This window comes from Onthophagus taurus, chromosome 7 (assembly GCF_036711975.1).
Source record: "Onthophagus taurus isolate NC chromosome 7, IU_Otau_3.0, whole genome shotgun sequence".
NCBI lineage: Eukaryota > Metazoa > Arthropoda > Insecta > Coleoptera > Scarabaeidae > Onthophagus > Onthophagus taurus.
In genome coordinates this window covers 32,719,260-32,740,035 of record NC_091972.1, presented here as the reverse complement: position 1 = coordinate 32,740,035, position 20,776 = coordinate 32,719,260, and the positions used below count along the sequence as shown (strand labels likewise).

The 20,776-nt window shown below is 32.5% G+C and overlaps 2 protein-coding genes across 3 annotated transcripts; both read right to left on the bottom strand.

The window, feature by feature from the left end:
• Positions 1–4,263: 4,263 nt before the first annotated feature.
• Positions 4,264–5,540, bottom strand: LOC111414938 (luciferin sulfotransferase-like). The gene is made up of 5 exons (XM_023046407.1): positions 5,393–5,540; positions 5,103–5,202; positions 4,858–5,053; positions 4,681–4,804; positions 4,264–4,607 (listed from the first exon to the last, which is right to left on the bottom strand). The coding sequence occupies exons 1-5, from the start codon at positions 5,538–5,540 to the stop codon at positions 4,264–4,266; spliced, it is 912 nt and encodes a 303-aa protein (XP_022902175.1).
• Positions 5,541–13,945: 8,405 nt separating this feature from the next.
• On the bottom strand, positions 13,946–20,654 carry LOC111414940 (luciferin sulfotransferase-like). Of its 2 annotated transcripts, none has more exons than XM_071197802.1 (5): positions 20,417–20,654; positions 20,268–20,364; positions 20,031–20,217; positions 14,451–14,574; positions 13,946–14,394 (listed from the first exon to the last, which is right to left on the bottom strand). In XM_071197802.1, exons 1-5 carry the CDS (start codon positions 20,544–20,546, stop codon positions 14,021–14,023), a joined length of 912 nt encoding a protein of 303 aa, XP_071053903.1. In that variant the 5' UTR covers positions 20,547–20,654; the 3' UTR covers positions 13,946–14,020. The 2 variants fall into 2 exon arrangements, with proteins under 2 accessions (XP_071053903.1, XP_071053902.1); XM_071197801.1 differs by lacking the exons at positions 13,946–14,394; positions 14,451–14,574 and adding exons at positions 15,264–15,717; positions 15,866–15,989.
• Between the last annotated feature and the right edge of the window lie 122 nt (positions 20,655–20,776).

Below are 20,776 nucleotides of genomic sequence, written 5' to 3'. Positions count from 1 at the left end.
GACCAAGCAACTCAATAGACGCTTTTACATTCGTGTTCTCTGTAAAAGGAAGGTCGTTAAATAATAAATGGTACATACACACCGGAAAGTTTTATGGGGTCTTTAAATAAACACACTGAATTCGTGAATTGGCATAAAGTAGTTTCTTTTTTCTTTTAAATACTTAAACTTTACGAATCTACACAAGACTTTTGAGGCTATTTAAATACCTAAAATCCTTTAGGTAATTTTTAGTTTTCATTCGACAATCGAATAGCCATTAAAAAAATGTCATCAAAGCTTTACTAATCAAATGTTATGTTTTGCAGTAGCTATAGTTGAAAGATAGTTGAGATATAGTTGAGATTTTGAAACAGGGAAATACAGAGTTTACTGTTATTCAGGTAGGACTCACAATTGCAACCTCTTGATGTCTCTATAAATAAACCATTTAAACTGTATATGAGAGAGGAATGGAACAAATGGATGATGGATGAAATCCAACATGAATTCACGCCGAAGGGGGAGACAGTCGTTGTCTAGTGACATAAGTAACAAGTGTGACATAAGTAACAGTCTCGATGGCAGTGAAGACCATCTTACATATGAAGAGGACAACGATGACGACGAAGATGAAGAAGAAAGTTTATATGACGATTTTCAGGGATTTTAAAGGTCAGTTGTGTTTTATAAACTAAGAATTTTTCTAGACTGTCTATACAATCTAATAAAAATGGTAGTAATATTATTTTGTTTTTAAATTGCTTAGAAATTAAGGTGCGTCTTATAGTCTTATAGTCCGTAAAATACAGTAACAAACCAATATTAAATATATCAGATATCAGGCGATTAAAATATTTATGTGAATAAAAACCTTTGCTTTTCAGAAGGGTGGAATTTTCTTTATTTTCGGCTCAACCGGTTTCGACTATTCTTTTTTAGTCATCTTCAGGAACAATAGCCTCGTCGGTTTCACTCTTAATTTTCATAATCTGAATTCATCTTTTCTTTCATTTACGTTTTTTTGAATTCTTTGTTATTAAATGATGTTAAATTTGTTTCTAATTTTATGTTTTTTCCTATTTTCTATATCTATTAATCTAAGATTAAGATTAAGATTAAGGATTCTAAGATTGACGTGATATAGAAAATAGGAAAAAACATAAAATTAGAAACAAATTTAACATCATTTAATAACAAAGAATTCAAGAAAACGTAAATGAAAGAAAAGATGAATTCAGATTATGAAAATTAAGAGTGAAACCGACGTGGCTATTTTTCCTGACGATAACTAAAAAAGAATAGTCGAAACCGGTTGAGCCGAAAATAAAGAAAATTCCACCCTTCTGAAAAGCAAAGTTTTTTATTCACATAAATATTCTAACAAGATCGGAAGTAATAATGTTAATGGTTAAAATAGTGTTTGTACACTTCTTGACCAAACTTCCATTAGATTCTTAAACTTACCCAGTGCTGATATTATTGGAAGAATTGTGTACCAGTGAGTTGGTGCATTTATAGCTTGAACAACTGATTCAATTTTCTGTGTCAGTCTGAAACTCAGTGAATGGGGGACATTCATGTATTTGTTCTATATGAACAAGTTTTGAATACTTTCGGGAAGCTATGAAATTCTGCAGATTGATATATCCATTTGCAAAACTACGGAGTTTATAATAATAATGCCTTTATTTCCCACCTGTAATAATATACGACAACATAATATATCACACTTCCACTAGACGAACTAATACTAAACAAGTGGGAAATCCCAAGGTGCAGTTCAACCGCTGAATGCCACTGACATGCAGCGGTTGCTCTTCCACTGAAACCTTGAAATCCAAAATTAAATTAATACCAAAAATTTTCTTTAAATTAATCCGAAATTAAATCAACAAAGCAAAAAGAAAAACAGAACAAAAAATGTCCTCGTCCTACTCTTGCATTGACTGCGGGTTCACATGTGCATGGATCCATTGAATAAAAAACAGATTAGTAAGTAAACAACAAAAAATAAAACAAAAGAAGTAATATTAGTCCTGCGACAGAAACGTAGTAGAGAAAAAATGCTTTCTGAATGCCGGGATGGACAGTGATCTCGTCCAAGGCGGAATGCGGTTATAGACTTTCGATATATTGTAACTATATGACCGTTCAAAAAGCGCAGTCCGATGCTGCGGCATGGTAAGCAAACCCCGATTGCGGATATTAATATTATGAACATCCGTTCGAAAAGTTAATTTTTCGTAAAGATAGGGTGGCGTCTTATTCAGAACCACTTTGTGGAACAAGGAGGTTGCATGATACTGGCGTCTATTGGCCATATTAAGCCATCCGAGGTCAGCAAGTTTGTGAGAAATATGTTGGTGTCTACGAATCCCAAATATCAAGCGCATACAATTATTCTGGGCCATTTGAATTCGCTTGGCATCCCGCCCATCAACACACGGACCGTAGACTACATCGGCATAATCGAAATGAGACAACACTAGAGTATTTAATAACAGCTTTTTACTGTTGGTAGGCAACATTTTCCTGCTTGCATATATATTTTTTAAGTTCATATAAGCTTTTTTCATACAATTACTAATGTGTTGTCTAAATCTTAGGTCCGTATCGATTTGTAATCCCAGATTTCTGGCTGACTCAACACGATTTAAGGTGACACCACTAACCTCAACTCTAAAATCATTTAAAGTTTCCTTACCCCTAATTCCACCGAATATCATATAAGTCGACTTTGCGGAATTGAGTTTTAAGCCATGGCCCCCACTCTCCCTCACCAAATTCTCCAGATCCCCTATCAATACATCATTAGCCGCTGCAGCCTCCGACACAGGAAAATCAATGTAGATTTGTGTATCATCAGCGAAACAATGCATTTTACAGTTCCTCACCGAGGACTGCAAGTTAAACGTGTAAATAATAAACAATAGTGGCCCCAATATGGATCCCTGAGGAACTCCAGAAGGAACCGGAAGGGGATCCGAGTATTCGTTGCCCAACCGAACCAACTGACGGCGACCAAACAGGTAACTCCTCAAAAGCTCCACAGAACAATTTTCGAAACCAATATGACCCAAAATGGACAGCAGTAACTCGTGATTAATAGTGTCAAAAGCTTTACTGTAGTCAAGCAAAACCAATGCACACATCCTACCCCTATCAATTGCCGAGATTATATCATCCAACACATTCAACAGTAACGTAGTACAACTATACCCCTCTCTAAACCCTGATTGCTGTTTTGGTAGAATAGAATTTTGAGTCAAATACTCTTTAATTTGCCTGGCCAGTATCTTTTCAAAAATCTTGGATAAAGTAGGAAGGATGCTGATCGGCCGCAGGTGAGAAAACTCAGCTGGATTGCCATTTTTTGGGATTGGAGTCACGAGAGAGTAATCATATTGGAATTAGTAGATTCCAAAAATCGTTCTATCTAATACATACTCAGAAATAGCTACTAATTAGCTTTCTCTCTTTGTTACTTCAGTTTCCAAATATTGTTCCTAACAATATTATAGATAGAGCTGTAAAGATTTCATCTTTCTATTCTACTCTTCTGATGTGCATGGCCAAATTTCTTCTTGTAAATATTCTTGAAGATGTTCTGGTAAAATTGAACTATCTATATTCACAAATTCTCTCGAGTGTGGTTAAATAACTGTAGAAACACCAAAGTTGAATCTGCTTCTGCTCCAACCGTACTATCTTCCTGACTTATGTAACTCTAATTTCTCGACGATTTAACACGGTGCCTTATTTGCTAGCTACATTGAATGTTCATATTAAAAAATAATAACGTACACTTCGTTTATTTCTTATTTCCGTATGCTAATCAAAACCATATGCATTTTAGATTAGTTATTTTTAATTTGTAGCTCACATATAGAATTATTATGATTATTATTGTATAAAATTAAAATATAAAACATATGATTTTAATAGATTTTTAGTATGCAGTCGCATCCTATTTGATAACTCAACGTTTTTAGAAGATAATAATAAAGTTATATGTCCTGTAATATCGGGCATGTTAAAAAAATATCATGCATAATGGAAATAAATCAAGACTGCATTCAAATAAACAATGTGTTAGTATCTAAATGTTGTAGCTTTTTGAAACGACGTTTTTATAAAACGAAAATTATAGTAAATGAATTATTATTTACAAAGCAAGAACCCGAATCCTGGTTAAGCAATTTTACATCACCCTACGCAAATTATAAACGTTATTTTGTTTAATCTTTTTATTATTTTATAATAAGTTTGATTTTTTACAATTTAAGATGATTCATAGGGTAGATTAGTACCTTTTATATTCTCCAAGATCCATTTATCTAATTTATCAACCATATCTTGGTTTAATTCGTTTTTATTAGTATGCGGTGTTTGGCCAATACCTTCCTTTTTAACAGCTTTATTGAGTTTCCTCTCATAAAAACCAAGATATTCGAGAAGTTCTTTAGTTTCCGATTCGTTGTAACTTTTTCCAAGAAATTTTGATACTTTATTAACAACTCCTTTTGTATCTAATTTGATTTCTTCGCACGTCAAAAACAGTATGTTTGGTAAGTTTCGTTGATTCCAGTAGCTTAAAACAACGTTAAAGTAATCGCCACCCAATACTAAAAGTAATTTTAAAAAAATGAATTTTAAACTTAATTAAAAATTGGTTTGAAAAATATGTTGTTAAAATACCTTTTCCATTAATATACAAATCCACAAAAGTGTTCAACTCGCCTTTATATATTGGGAAAGATTTAGTACAATGAAGATAATAAGATCTTACCACTTTTTTTGGGTCCCTCATTACGTGGATAATCTGCGTAAAATTAATTATAAATTTTATAAGTTTACTAAAAAGATTCCACAAACCTTCGGCGTTTTAAAACCTTCTGTAATTTGCCTCGGCAATAAATACCAAGGAAGATTGGTTTTAATACATCTTTGCCCACTGGTTTGATTTAATCTTTTTATTTCGTCAGATACATTAAACGATTTTAACTGTTCATCATTAAATATCTTATTCTTTTGGCAAAATTCTATTAAATGTTTAGACAAACAGTTAATTCTAGAAACATTTGTAAATAATCAATTATTTATATTACGTGAAAGTATACTCAATCATTGGAAAAAGAAGATCTATATCAACATCACAAACTAAGTCGTAGCATAAATCTTCAGCAATTAACCATATCATTTCTTGAATCGATAAAGTAACTAAAATAATATTGATTAGGATTACTTCAAAAATTCTTATTAATGACTAAATTATTTTATAACGAACATGCTGAAGCTTAGTTATGAAATTAAGAAAAATTTGTATGCGATTTTTTTTGCATAAAAAGATGGATTCATGAACATTTAATGTTCTGTTTTCCCAAATAATTTCGTTATTGAAATAACTTACCTGATGCAGGATAAGAAGTAAGCCAAATATCTTTATCTCTAACTTCGAAATGTTCGATTTTTTCTTTAATTAAACGAAAATCAGGGGGCATACGACACCCATCAAAATTTTCCAAATCAATACTAGAATATTGTTTATCACAATCCATTCTTTTTGAATTTTTTCTAAGATATCTTGTTGAAATGAATTTGTTATACTATATAAGTAAGGTTTCGATATCTGGCTCTTAATCTACATCTATACTCCCTAATCTTAATTACACGATAAGTCATTAATTTATATTATAAGATTAAAGAAATATGCACTGCGAGGTAAACAGAAAATGTATGGAATTAATTAATTTAAAGATAAATTTTCTATTTTATTTAGGATTTGGATTATTCGAATAAAACATAATTAATATTTTCGTTAATGAAATAACTGAATCCTCTAATAGATCTCCTTAATATACAAGTTGTGAACTAAACCACAAAAATCACTGCTGTTTATAAAGTAAGTAAATTTATCAGGCAAATTTTACATGTGGGTTGGGTTGAGTTGGACAATTGTCTTAACCAATCCTAAAGGATGATTTAATAAATACTAAAATTAAAACAAGTTAGGTCAATAATCTCCCTCTAACCAGAATGTTCAACTCCTTGAGTAATCAAGACATGTTCTAAAAGTATCAAAATTTGCTCCAAAGCAACTATATAGGGCTGTCCTAAATTTCCATGGACTAGCTACCACGTGTATATGATCCAAATTAAGTTGATTGAATATATCATAGTTGCTTCCTTAATGGCGGAGAGATGACTTAACAGTTCATAAGAGTTCATCAATTTTGTTGTTATTCAATAGAAGGTATATCCTGTCAAATTCATAAGCATGTGTAGTGATGCAAAATTACCGGTAATTTAAAAATCGGTAATATTACCGGTAATATTACGTAATATTACGGTAACCTTGGTAATTTGTAAAAAACTGCTTTTTAAGTAATACAAGTTTTTTTTATTTCAAAACTGTAAAAACATTACGAAAAACAACAAGTACGTTTTTTAAACTAGTCAAAGTCACAATGGACTATGTAATAGAGTGAATAATGGTAAATCATCCTCATCATCATCCGGATCATCCTCAACCTCGTCATCTGAATCTTCTTTCTCTTTCGTTAATTGAGTAAAGTCTATAACTTCGAAACCGATATCTTCTTTTTCTATTTCTTCTTCAGTAGCTTCTACTATTTTTGAATGATCGTCTTCAGTTAGTAAATTATAATTATGGGCAATATAAGTTCGTTTTCCGGCCCTCTCCACGGTAAGTCTGTTTCTTCTGTGTCAATGAATAAATCCGTAAGTACTAAAGGTTCTTTCGGTTGCGGCTGTTGACGATGGTAAATTTAAAATGTCTACAGCCAACCTACTTATTTTAGAACTGGAGCAAATTCCTGTCCACCAAACAGGTTCAGACATACATTTTTCGCTGGAAATAACGAATTCCTTAGCAAAATTATTACCTCTAATTTTGTACAGTGCGAGTGCTTCCATAATAAGATCTACTTGTGAAGAATACTTTGGATGACGCCTTGCAGTTTCATAGATGAACTCCGTTGCAATTAAATTTTCATCTTCAGTTAAATTGTCGCCGCGTTGATTTAGTTCTAATAGATAAGCAGCAAGATGAACGGGTTTTAAACATTTATTATTTTGTCGTTTTTCAAGAATTGAACACATTTTCTGGTATTCCAACATAGTAATAGATAAATTTGATACTTTGTCACATAATATAGATCTTATTTCAAAAAAGCAGATAAACACTTTTGAGATTGTTGGCCCGTTAGCTTCAAAAATCGTTATCCACTTAGTGATTGGCTGGAACAACTCATAAGTTGCTTCTATTTGTAACCAAAATTCGTTTTGGAGAAGAAGTCTTACTGTATTTGATGAAAGAACATCAGAATATACAACAGAAGAATATCTGGGCTATCAACAACTGCTAAACTTTTTAATGAATGTTTAGTGTCTTGTTTTCACCGGCAATTTTAAAGAAATGTATCGCCCCGTTTTGTCCAACTGGATTTTTTCAAACGTTGCATGTAAAATCTGCGGATTTTTCAGCTCAGATACAATTGAAATTATGTTCTTTTTAAAATTGGAAAAATGGTCTAATTTCAAGAAGTCTTCAACCAGAAGGTTTAGACCGTGGCAAATACAACCATAATTAGTAATGTAATCGTACTTGCTGCTAACTATTTCACGAGCCTTTTTTATGTCAGTGACAATAGCTAAAAAATTTGAAGCTCCTAATTCTTTCAACACTTTTTCAATTTGTGAGGCCAAAAATGTTGCTAAATGTCTGTTATTTTCGGTGTGTATTGATTTGTAAAATACCGGAAGATGTGTATTAATAACAAAATTAGATATGGAGTCATTTCTGCAATTTGACCATCCATCCATTTGTAGGCTTAAGATAGGTGCTTCACTAATTTTTGAAGAAACTGCAGCTTTTACTCTAGTGTACTCGGATTCGAGGAGTGGATTTGACAACTGGTAATGAGAGGGTGGTTTATATGCGCATCTCATTGCTTTGAATACATCTAACCATACTTTTTTCGTTGTCATATCTAAGGGGGTTCCTGAGACATAAATAGCCCTTGCGAGTATTTCATCAATCTTATTGTTTTCTTGAGAAGACATGTTATCAAAATACGAAGAAATTGTACCCTTTGATGATTTGGTAGTACTTGAAAATGAAAAACTAGCTGATGAAGGCACAGGCCTCACTAGTGAAGCAATTTCTGAGTCTAAAGATTCTCCCTGCCCCTGCTGAGAGGTAGTATCAGTATCATCAGCATCACTATCTTCTAATACCTCGGTTGAACTTGGCGTAGTGTTATTGTTACTACTGGAAACATTTATTATAGGCAATTTCCCTTTTTTAAGAATTTGTACTACATTTTCAGGTATTTTGACACATTTTAGCAAATGTTGGAATTGTCTGGTAGCATTTCTTTTTACAATATTTACAGAAATAGTTGTCTTTATCTTTAAGATCGTAGTACCTCCAAACATCACTCTTCGGCTTAACCATATTATCGCAACTACAAAATAAACATCATGCATTTCGGGAAGAGCTCAACTTAAAAATATCTAGACTTACCAGTTCAAATATCACATAACAAGGCAAAACAATTACAGTTATTTAATAGGAATTGCACTGATAGTTATAAACAACACCTTTTATAACAGTAATGTCACTAATTATGATGAAGATTGTTTACAAAATATCGCTTGCCACGGGCCACGGGGACCATGGAATTATCACAAGTTAGATTTCGGGTATTCCCCGATCGATATGTGCGGCCGCGCGGCGCCAGTGACGCCATGTACAGCTGGGCAAATAAATGAGAGTATAGAGCGGAAAAAAAACAATATTTCCAATGTTACCGATCTTGCGGTAATATTACGTAATATTACCAAAATTACCGATAACATTTCCTCGGTAATATTACCCTTTACATCACTAAGCTTGTGTAAGGAGTGTCACAACAAATAGAAATTTGTTACGCAGTTGTCAAATTTGGCAAAATAGAAAGACAATAATAAAAAAAAATTAATCTAATTGTTAATACTAGCACAAAAATATGAACAAGACAAATTTCCTTATTGCAACGGCTTTCCCTCGGTAGTAACTTCTCTTCACCGAAAATCTCACTTCTGATCTCTATTCTTCTTCTTCTCCTCTGGTTTTTTACTCTTGTTGTCTACGTCTAGTCTCTGGTTTCTGGCCTGCTCTACATCTAATCTCTCTTCTTGACTGAACCGGACTAGACTACGAACTACCGCCGAACTGAACTACCTTGGAAAAACTCTGAAACTTTGAACTTCTTCCACAAAACCGCCTCTCTGAACTGCAATGGAGAAAATTTTGAACTCATTCTGCCGAACTCCTCAGTCTTTTCTAAGGTCTGAGATATTAAACCCTACGCTTCGAACACTCTTTACCTAAATAATTTACAGTAGGGCAGAAATTATGCAGAGGGCATCATGCATTCTCAAAGTAATGAAAACAGATAAAAAATCAATCAATAAAATTAACCAAAGTCGCGGTTCACTACACATGGTTGTGTTTGGAACCACCGAACAAGAAAATGCTGTGGATTGCATTGCCAAGAAAAAAAAATTTCTGGTTTTACTTACTATTAATTTGAAGTATAAGATCAAGACTGTTAGAGCGACGTATAAAAAACAATATTCATTGGTTTGCAAAACAATATACAGTGGAATGGGAACTGAATTGTACATGCCAAAATAGTGTCGTCATCTCGGATTCAGTTGCCAAGGCGCAGCATGATGTCCAGAAAAATATTCGGCATACTCATTACGCATATTAGACGCTAATGTTGTGTAATTGCTAAATCATAAATTAACTTGCAAACTAACTACCGTTGGCTTCAGTACTTTGTGTTCATCAAGAACCTAAAAATATAGTAAAAGAATATGTCAAAATAGTAAAAGCAATAGTTTGCGTCAAAACACGCAAACATAATTAAGCTGTATATGCTTATAGATTTGTAACTAAAACACTGTTATCCATTATGAAGGTATTTCGTATTACAATGTTTTCCATGTTACGTATGACAAAAGTTAGGAAAATTCCATTGAAAGTATTTTACCCTGTGAATTGCCCTCCACTCGTCTTTATTTTAAGACTCCTTTAATCAAAACAATATGTTTCTCATTTTGTTGTATATTTAATAGAACTTTTAATATTATGAACTTCATTAATAAATTTCCAATTCTCTTTTAGAATTTACGTGATGAACCTGAAGACGAAACAATCGAAAATGCGGCAGAAATCCAAATGTACTTCCTTCATCAACATCTGTATCTGTTACTTTTGAAATGGTACTTCAAAACAACCAGAAAAAACAATTGCTTTTTGTGCTTTTTGTTCTGGCTATATGCGGAGCAATTAATAAACTTGATGCAGTACTGGAAAGAAGTAAAAATAAAGCTGATGAATCCAGCTAAAACAAATGCTTTTACGATGCAATCATCTGCCAGATACAAATTGAAAGTGTAATAAGACAAAAGCGATTACAGGTTTTAAGACAGATCCAGTATCATATCATTCCATCAGGGTTTCCGCCTTGCCAATAAGAGAATACTTCATCACTAGCGTTTTCGTTTTCACAGTGTCATTTATCTCCGTCGCCATTGATTCAAACAACATGAAAGGAGAAAATTAGTCATCGTCGATTTCAAATCAATCATGCGACAGACAATTTGTTCAATGGTTGATGGAGCAAATTGAAGTGAATGCCGATTTTTCGAAAAAAAAATCATCTTCAACTGGCCACCGAAATCGTGCGTTTTGACACCGTACGACTTCTTCCTCTGGGGTTCTGTGAAATCTCACGTCTATGCCAATACGCCACGGACTATTCCCGAGCTCAAGGACGAGATAAAACGCGTCATCGGTGAGTTAGAAGCGCAACTCTGCAGAAACATCATCGAAAATTTCATGAAAAGAGCAAGGATTTGTGTGCAAAGCCGCGGGAGTCATTTACCGGATATTTTATTTCATGCTTAATCGGAACATGTGTGCTTTATAATGCAGTAAGAATATCACCACTCGCTCAAAAACTATGCGTTTTGCTAAATTAAATCAGGCATTCTTATTGAGACACCCTATATATCGCCAAAACGTCTTTGGACGTCGTATATTGCTGGAACAAGAGTAAAATATCTTTGAATTAGCATCATTGAGAGGGGAAGGTTGCAGGCTACGCCCAGGTACATGATGGAAGTGTTGACAAAGGAAATAAAATTCAACTCTATGTCTGTATGTTGATGTTCATTTTCTTCGCGTCGTTCAATAATTGTCCATCAACATTTGGATTGCCCTTTTCCTTGATGTTATTGTCGAAACAAGTAACTGCCGGTATAGTCCTTGAATAGTCTTCGTTTTACCGAGATATTGCTCCAAAAGTTTGTGATAGTGCATTCTTAGGTAAACTATACTCATCATGGGATACAAGTGACAACGAAACAGTAACAGCAATATCTACAAATTATGGGATTTGAAAATGATGTAAAAAAGCTGGTTCAGATTTGTTTTATTTTCTGGATACTTACTATAGAGTGCAGAATTTTGATAAGTTTATGATAAATCCACGTTTCTTCAAACAAAGTCGTTTAATAACAAAATTCAAAAAAAATATTTTAATTACTGCGATAGTGCGGAAAAGGAGACGGGGATTATACACAACATTACTTTTTTAGGACCTCTGTTTTTCCAGTTTTATTTAATATACATAGTTATGAAAACCATAAAACAACAATAAAATAAAGTATTGAAATAATGAAGGCATCCAGTATTCACTCATACATATTACCTTAATTAATTAACTTTATTTACATTGCTTTCACAAAATGTTCTAAAATAATTCAGTCAAAAGAGATAAGGAAACATAGAATTGGTTACAGAATGTAACGATGTAGTGATGTTTCCGTTACATATAAAATAAGTGTTACGAATCATTTTGTAAAACCGCATAAATAAATATATTTATGTATTAAACTGTATTTCCTATTCTCTTTTTGTTAGGACAATTTTAATAACTGTCAATAAATAAAATACCTACGTTTTTAAAACTAGAAAAGCAGGTAATATTAGTAATACAGGGTGATTCATTAGCTCTATGACAAACTTTGGCAGATGAAAGGTGATGCGATTCTAAGGAAAAAATGTTATATGAATATGGGTCCGATTCATTTTGGTTAAAGAGTTACAAGCCTTTGAAAATTTTACACAGTTTAATAGGCAAATGAAAATGTAACATAAAAAATAAGTTTAAAAATTACAAAAATTGTTCGAAATGTCCGCCTTCAGCTTGAATGCACGCCTCACATCGACGAAGTAAAGATTCTATCACACGACGTATGATATTTGGATCATTCCGTATGCTATTAGCTGCATCTTGAATTCTGTCCAGTAGTTGCTGACGGGTAGTAATTTCTACATGGTACACAAGCTGCTTCATGTGTCCCCAGAAATAATAATCCAGCGGATTTAGATCTGGGGATCGTGGTGGCTAGACTACTGGACCTCCATTGCCAATCCATTTGTTTGGAAAATGTTCATGTAACCAAGCGATGACTTCTCTTCCTCGATGTGGTGGTGCACCATCGTGCTGATACCACATATTTTGGACGATGTTAAGTGGTACGTCGTTGATAACATCGAAAAGGTTATGTCCCAAGAAATTTCTGTACATATTTGCATTTAAGCGTTCATTTATCACCCATACAGGTAGCAAAGAATTGTTAAAAATGCCACCCCAAACGTTTACACTAAACCGTTGCTGAAATCTTCCTGGTCTAATTGCATGTGGATTTTGCAAGGACCACACATGTTCGTTATGATAATTATTTATGCCGTCCCTAGTGAAACACGCTTCATCAGACCACAGAACTTGGGAAATGAAGTTATTATTTTGAGCATGTTGCTGAATAATCCAGTGGCAAAATGCTAAGCGTTGCTCAGTATCTCCAGGATGTAATGCTTGAACATTTTGGCGATGAAACGGATGTAATATTTCTCGATTCAATACACGCCATACAAAACTTTGGGATATTTGTAACATGCTCGCTATACGCCGAGTACTAATTGAAGGGTCGTCAAGTACTAAATCAATAACACGTTCTTCATTTTGTACATTCACATCATGGGGACGAACGAAATGTAGTGGAGCGGGGTTACCTGTTTCTCTCAGTCTGCGAAATGATGCACTAAATATAGTGCATCATTTCCATATATTTCCATATAGTGTTTATATGGGCACATTGATGTCTATTTGGAAACCTACGAAGGTATTCTCTTGCTGCTTGCCGAGCGTTTCCGTTACAAAGCCCGTATACAAAAATAATATCTGCATATTCTTCAGTCGTAAATACATGCATTTTCGTTTTCGATCAAAACTCTGACAATTATAAACTTTGAAACACACAGAATAGAGTAAATTGAAATGTTTGACATAAAGAACTCAGTTTTGTTATCACAGCCAACTCTGTATTTGTGTTTCATAATTATTGTTGCAAATCTTTACTTCGTCGATGTGAAGCGTGCATTCAAGCTGAAGGCGGACATTTCGAACAATTTTTGTAATTTTTAAACTTATTTGTTATGTTACATTTTCATTTGCCTATTAAACTGTGTAAAATTTTCAAAGGCTTGTAACTCTTTAACCAAAATGAATCGGACCCATATTCATATAACATTTTTTCCTTAGAATCGCATCACCTTTCATCTGCCAAAGTTTGTCATAGAGCTAATGAATCACCCTGTATAATGCGAGAAATAGTATGTGTACTGTCTCAATTAACCCTCTATGTCTAAATTAAATCGAAATCTTTTTTATCTTGTATTTTTGAAGATAACATCACCCTCACCTTCTGCAATTACACACAGTTACACATTTTTTTCCATTTAATACCAAAATTCCCCGACAACAAAATTAATTTAATATAATAATTTTTTTTTCATCTTATGAATAATAAAAAATATTAATGATCTTAAAAATTATTACTTTCTTTATTTCATAACAACTTTTGTTTTGATAAAAAATATTCTATCTTTAAAAATTTAAGATGTTTCATACGGTAAATTGGTTCCTTTCACATTCTCCAAAACCCATTTATTTAATTTATCAATCATTTCTTCGTTTAATTCGGTTTTATAACTATCCGTTTTCCCGATTCTCATAAATCGAGCGTCCTCAGTTTGAACAACACTTTCCTTATTAACAGCTTTGTTTATTTTCATCTGATCAAAGCTGAGATGTTGGACAAGTTCATCAATTTCGTTTTCGCTGTAACTTTTCCCAAGAAAATTTGAAACTTTATTAACAACTCCTTTTAAATCTGAATACATTTCTTCATATGTTAAAAACAGTATGTTTGGTAAATTACGTCGTTTCCAGTAGCTTAAAACAACGTTAAAGTAATCGCCGATTAATACTAAACATAAAAAAGTTATTTAAGTAAATGGTGGGTTTACAATTGAATGGTTTTACCTTTTCCTTGAATATATAAATCTATAAAAGTGTTGAGATCACCTTTATATACTGGAAAAATGTTTGAGCAATGATGATAATAAGATGTTGCTACTTGTTTTGGGTCTCTCATTACGTGGATAATCTTGGTGAAATTAATTTTAACTTTTATAAGCTTATTAAAAGAATATTACAAACCTTCGGAGTTTTTAAACCTTCTATGATTTGTCTCGGTAATAAATACCAAGGAAGATGCGTTTTAATAAATCTTTGCCCATTACTTTCGTCTAAGATTTTTATGATGTCAGGTAAACGAAGCATATTTAATCGTTCGATACTAAATAAATCGTGCTTTTTCCCAAATTCGATCAAAACTTTTGGCAAACAATTAATTCTTTAAAAAAATAATTTTAAAAAAGATGTTATGACAAAGATTTTCAAAGGTAAATACTCAATCATTGGGAAACGAAGATCTAAATCAATTTTAGCTCCTTCATAATTTAAATCGTTAGCGATTAACCACACCATTTCTTGAGTCCATGTGGTACCTTTAAATGTTTTGTTAGAGTTAGAGAATAATTTAATTGTTTTTATATTTACCTGCTTTCGGATAAGAGGTAACCCAAATATCATCATTTCTTACTTGAAAATGTTCGATTTTTTCTTTTATCAAGAAAAAATCAGGTGGCATATAACAATTTTCGACATTTTTTAAATTAATACTAGAATAAAGTTTATCAGAACTCATTTTTTTAGAGGGTTATTCAACAATGAAATTTAATCTTACGTAAGTGAGATTTTTATTAATCTATATTTATAATCCATAATCTTAAATTTAAGATAAAGGCCACAATATTTTTTATTGATTAAAAATATCTATAAGCAATACAAATCAATCATAAATGTAAAACAAATCATTGCTTTTCGTATGGTAATCCCGTTCCAATTACATTTTTTGATATCCATTCGTCAAGCTTTGAAATCATTTCGGGTGTAAACTCTTCTTTGTAACTATCAACAGTTCCCGTTCTTATAAATTGACGACTCTCATCTTTGATATACAACTGCCCATTTACAGCAACGTTTTTCTTCATTTGATCGAAACTTAAATGATGAGCTAATTTCTTTATTTCATCTTCCGAATAAGATTTTCCCAGAAAATCAGAAACTTTTTTGATTACTGATATTAAATCGGCGTGCATCTCTTCGTAAGTTAATATTAATAAATTTGGTAGATGTCTTTGATTCCAATAACTCAAAACTGTTCGAAAATAATCACCATATAATTCTGTAAAATAAATTTTATATTAAATTGGCTTAAGATTGCAATTGCTTAATATTTAGTGTCTGATCGGATCGAAACTAAACACCTAATAATATGAGACTGAAATTTTGAGAATACGTTCAGTCAGACACCTTTGGTAAGGTTTACTTACGACGTCCTTGCATAAAAAATTCTATGTATTCTTCTAATGTTCCGACAAACTGTATATGTACATTCGCTGCGTGATTGTAATAAGAAGAGACGACTTGTTTTGGATTTCTTATAACATGTATTATCTAAAATTGAGAGATATAAAAAGGTGATGAAGTTATATTTACTCGCTAAATACAAAAAGAAACATTTTTAAATTTTCTAATATCAATTAAGTAGCAAAAATGAGAAGGAAATGCAAGATATTTTTGAAAAACTGCACAAAGCACTCTGATAATAAACTTGAGAACTACTGCTAGTATGCTAATGGTGAAAGGAGGAGCAGAAATTTAAAATCCCGAGGTGCACTATGAAAAAGAAAATTGAAGGCGAATATGACTATGCAGTAAAGAATAACAATCGACTTTCAAACTTAAAAGACGAAAGAGTTAATATAGATGAAACCGACAATGATACAAAAATAGAAACGGAAGAGCGCACGAAGATATATACAAAGTATCAAACTAGCAATCAAAAACCTAACCAAGATAAGAGAGATGTTAGGACGCAACCGGCAGAAATGACAAAAAGTAAGATCACAACCTTAATATGAACTGTAAATAGAATCCCGAATGGTTAACCAAGTGATTAACAACAAAATAATTTTATTTATTCAATAAATAATTTGGTGTAGTTTAACCAAGCTCGTAGCTGAAGAGATTAACATTGACCAGAAACCGAAGACGACTACCGAAAATTGAAGAAAACATTAGAGAGAGAAGTTCCGGTTCTACATACACGACTTAAAAGCAGAAAAACAACTAAATGTAGTGTTGAGGGGAACAATGCAAAAAGTTGAGAAAGACGTAATGGAAGTAGGCCACCCAACAAGTAAAGTAACGAGAAAGAACGACAAGGAAGGAGAAATGGCCATAATGGTTCTAAGCGAAACTAGGAAGGAACTAAGTTCAAAATAATCCAAAAACTAAAGATAAGCACTCCTTGTGAAGGATGCGGAGACCATCTTTCAACATCAATTAAACGTGCTAAAAATCCAAACAGTCCCAACCTCAGGAAACAACTACTAGAAGAAGCAACAGAAAGCTGTCTTTATAAAAACAGCACTGCCACACGCCAAAATATATGGACACAAGACCAGAAGCTATATGAAATCAATGTGGAAACATACACACCACATTGTACAAATAATTTCATTGATTTTTAAACTCATTTTGCCGAGCTTATGAAAAATAAGAGGATCACATAGATAGTGACAACTGTGTTGAAGTTCCTAAAATAGAATTAACAGCTGATCAACCTGTCAGAATATATTGTGGAAGTTGATCCCATTATAGAACGTAGCCTAACAACTTATCCAATAGGCTATGTGAGGAATTACTACATTTAAATGATAACATTGTGCAATGTGGGTTCTAGACCTAAATGCCACCCAGACTGGAACAGCTACAAATTAAACGGCACAAGAAGTTCTAGAAAATCGCCGAAGAGAACGAATGAGAACGGGTGACCCGTACAACTGACACTCATTCACGTAGTCAACGGTTTAATAATTATAATAGACATTGCTATAATCAAGAATTTGAGCATAGAAGAAGCCATACAAAACATGCAACCTGACACAACAAGTGCAACCACAGCAGCAGCACTACAAAACCCAATACGACGCGTTTAAAACAAGACTAACCTAAGACAACTAATGAATGAAAAGAAACTAATTAAAAAATAATATGAATAAGGAACTAGATGACGAAATTGATAAAATTAATCAAACAGAGCAGGATAGACGACTTGAAGATCTAACAGCAGAAGACCTGAATCGAAATGGAAAATAACTACGGTATTATACGGGAATAGATAAGCATAGCAACCATTGCACACCTAGTAGCATCCCAAAGAACAACCATAACGGACGAATATAATTCGAAACACTGCGCTTAGAATACAAAACTACATGTACGAGTAAAACACGTAGCGAAGCATTACAAAACCATAACACGAGAAGCCTACAGTATTGCGATCGAAGAACTGAAACAAATAATAGCAAAAATAATTGCAAACAAAAAAAACAATCAGAAACATAAGAAAAAAATGCTGAAAGAAAAAAATTTATTCCAAACCACCACTATGAATTTAGAAACGAGCACTCGATTATACAACAAATCGTAAGGATAACCGAAGATACAGTGGAAAAGAAAATCAACGTAGGAAAAAAGCATTGGATTCATCGTCATAGAAAAGACAATGGAGTAGGTATCCCGCCAGGATTGAAATGAAGAACGTCAAAATTTACAGCAAACTTATAAACATAATAAAACATGACTGACACAACAAACAGTATAACGTCAGAACAGGTATTGCAAAATCAACCAAAAGAAAAGTAGAGAGTTAGGTGCCGCGGACTTGTACTTGGTCCCCTTTTTTAAGAGATCTCAACAGCACACACTACAATGTGACAGTTAAGAACAGTCAAGAAACAGTTAAGAAAGATAGACGATAATTTTAACAAACACCTACGATAAGGAACTGACAAAATACTGAAATGAATGGAAATTCTCCATGGAAACTTGGAAAATTCTAGTAAGCCTAAATCCAAAAATGATTCTATGCCAACACAAAAAAAGAGTCAACAATCCATACAGAATAAGACTAAACCAATAGCAAATTAATTGAAAGAATGTGTAGTAAAAAGTAAACATTTAGGAATAATACTCGCTGAAAAAACTAGCACTACGGAAACAACCAAGCAAAAAACATCCAAAATAATAACCATTATTCAATAAAACCAATCCAACAATAATCTATGCAGGAGTTGTATATAATATGACTATAGGCAGCATAAAGAGTATAATAATTTTTAAACAGTACCTACTACAAAGGTCAAGAATACGATCAAAAGAGAAACTGTAGTTGCAAAAAAGGAAACAATGGAAAAAAATATTAAAAAACAGGGAGAAAATAACAAATTTAATTGGAAAAATGCCGAAATAAGACGAAAACGCCAAAGCTTGATCTTTACGTATCTAAAAAATCACATCAGAGAGAGTGTGATTTTGAGAAAAGAGTGATTTTGAAGAACCTAACGGCTCCAGATAACCTAACTATGACGACATATGAAGAGTTGTGAGATTTTCACCATAAAGATGATTATTATTGCAAAATGTTCTTAGCCAAGGTGATTAAATCTTTTTTCTAAGAAAACTATCGAGTGACTCACTGCGAGTTTTACAAGTTGTCGATCACACCTCCTCGAGATAAATTTGTGTTATCGGTCGAGACAATTCAAAGAAATCTTGAGTCTTTCGCCAATGATGTCTTTAAGAAAACCATGATACCAACCAGCTTAGCGATTAAGGCAGAAGAAAAAAGTGAAAACAAGATGGTGAGTGCACACCTTGGGTTGGTATTGTATTTTATTGTGACATGTACAAAAGTATGTCAAAATGTTGTAAGACGAATAAGATTGTGAAAGATGTTGAATTTGAAGAAAGTGATAAACAAAATGAAAATGTGCAAATTTATTTTTAGTCTAAGAATTTTTAGACTTTAAAAGAATCTAAAGCTGTCATTTTATATAATAGATCTAAGAAATTATAACTAAACGCCACTATAATAGGTTGTCAGTGATTAAACATGTTACTACAAGAACAGAAAAACTATTTTTGTAATTAGCAATATTTCTCCTATCTCTTTCTTCTATTTCTCTTTTTCTACTATCTCTATGCTCTATGTAATCCATATATTCTACTTGTTTGTCTCTAGCAGACAAAAAAGTTTTTATTTCCATGATTGATTGATAACAACTATAGAATTCAAATCAAATATTCAAATAGAATTCAAATACGAAACATAACCAACATTGAACTCCAAAAGAGAATTGACCATACTACCATAATCAATAAGAACTCATACTTATTTTAATTGAACATGAATTGTTACATAACTTTTATGATTCATTGTAAATGCCATTGACATTTTTGGCTCGTGATAAAAAATTCAAGATAAGGTCGTTTTTAACTGGATTACTAATATCTAAAATTTCCCAACTAAAATACTCAAAAACTAAAAGCGATATTGGAAAACATTTTGTATACACATTATTCATAACGAATTATAAATGCATAACCCATTATTCAATCTATATAAATTATGTACATAAAAATTCAAACCTTTGGATTTTTGGTTCCATCTTTAATCTGTTTAGGTAAAAAATCCCAAGGAACATGACTCTTAATATATCTAACATTTTCGTTCTTTTCAACCATTTCAAAAAAATCCACTTCATCCTCGGCCTCCTTGAAATTAATGTTGAACTTATTTCTAAAATTATTCCATTCCTCATAAAAAGAGTTACACCTAAAATCATTAATTAATTTCGAAACAAAAAGTTAATTTACTCTTCTTACTCCAAAAAAGGAAATCGAAAATCCAACTCAGTTTTAGCTCCTTCATAATTTAAATCATTACCTATTAACCAAACCATTTCTTGAGTCCATGTAGTTCCTTAATAAAAATTTAACTATTTAACTATTTTGACAAATTTTAATTAACTTACCGCATTTTGGGAAAGAGGTAACCCAAACATCATCATTTCGCACTTCCAAATTTTCAATTCTTTCTATATACTCGTTAAATTCTGGTGGCATTTTAAACCCATTAAAGTCTTTTAATGTAAACGTAGCCATTTCACTGAAATTTGCTGCGTTATAAATCAAAAATCGTGCAAATTCGATTATTTAATATCTAAAGTATAAAACTCAACTGAACATTGACGCGAAAACATTGTTTATAGTCCTCTCCATTCAAGATAAGACTTCTCGGTGTAAATACTTTTTTATTTAAAAGCCAAGAAAGTTATCGATAAATAAATACTTCAAAACACATAGATATCAATTTTACATAATCACCACTAAGA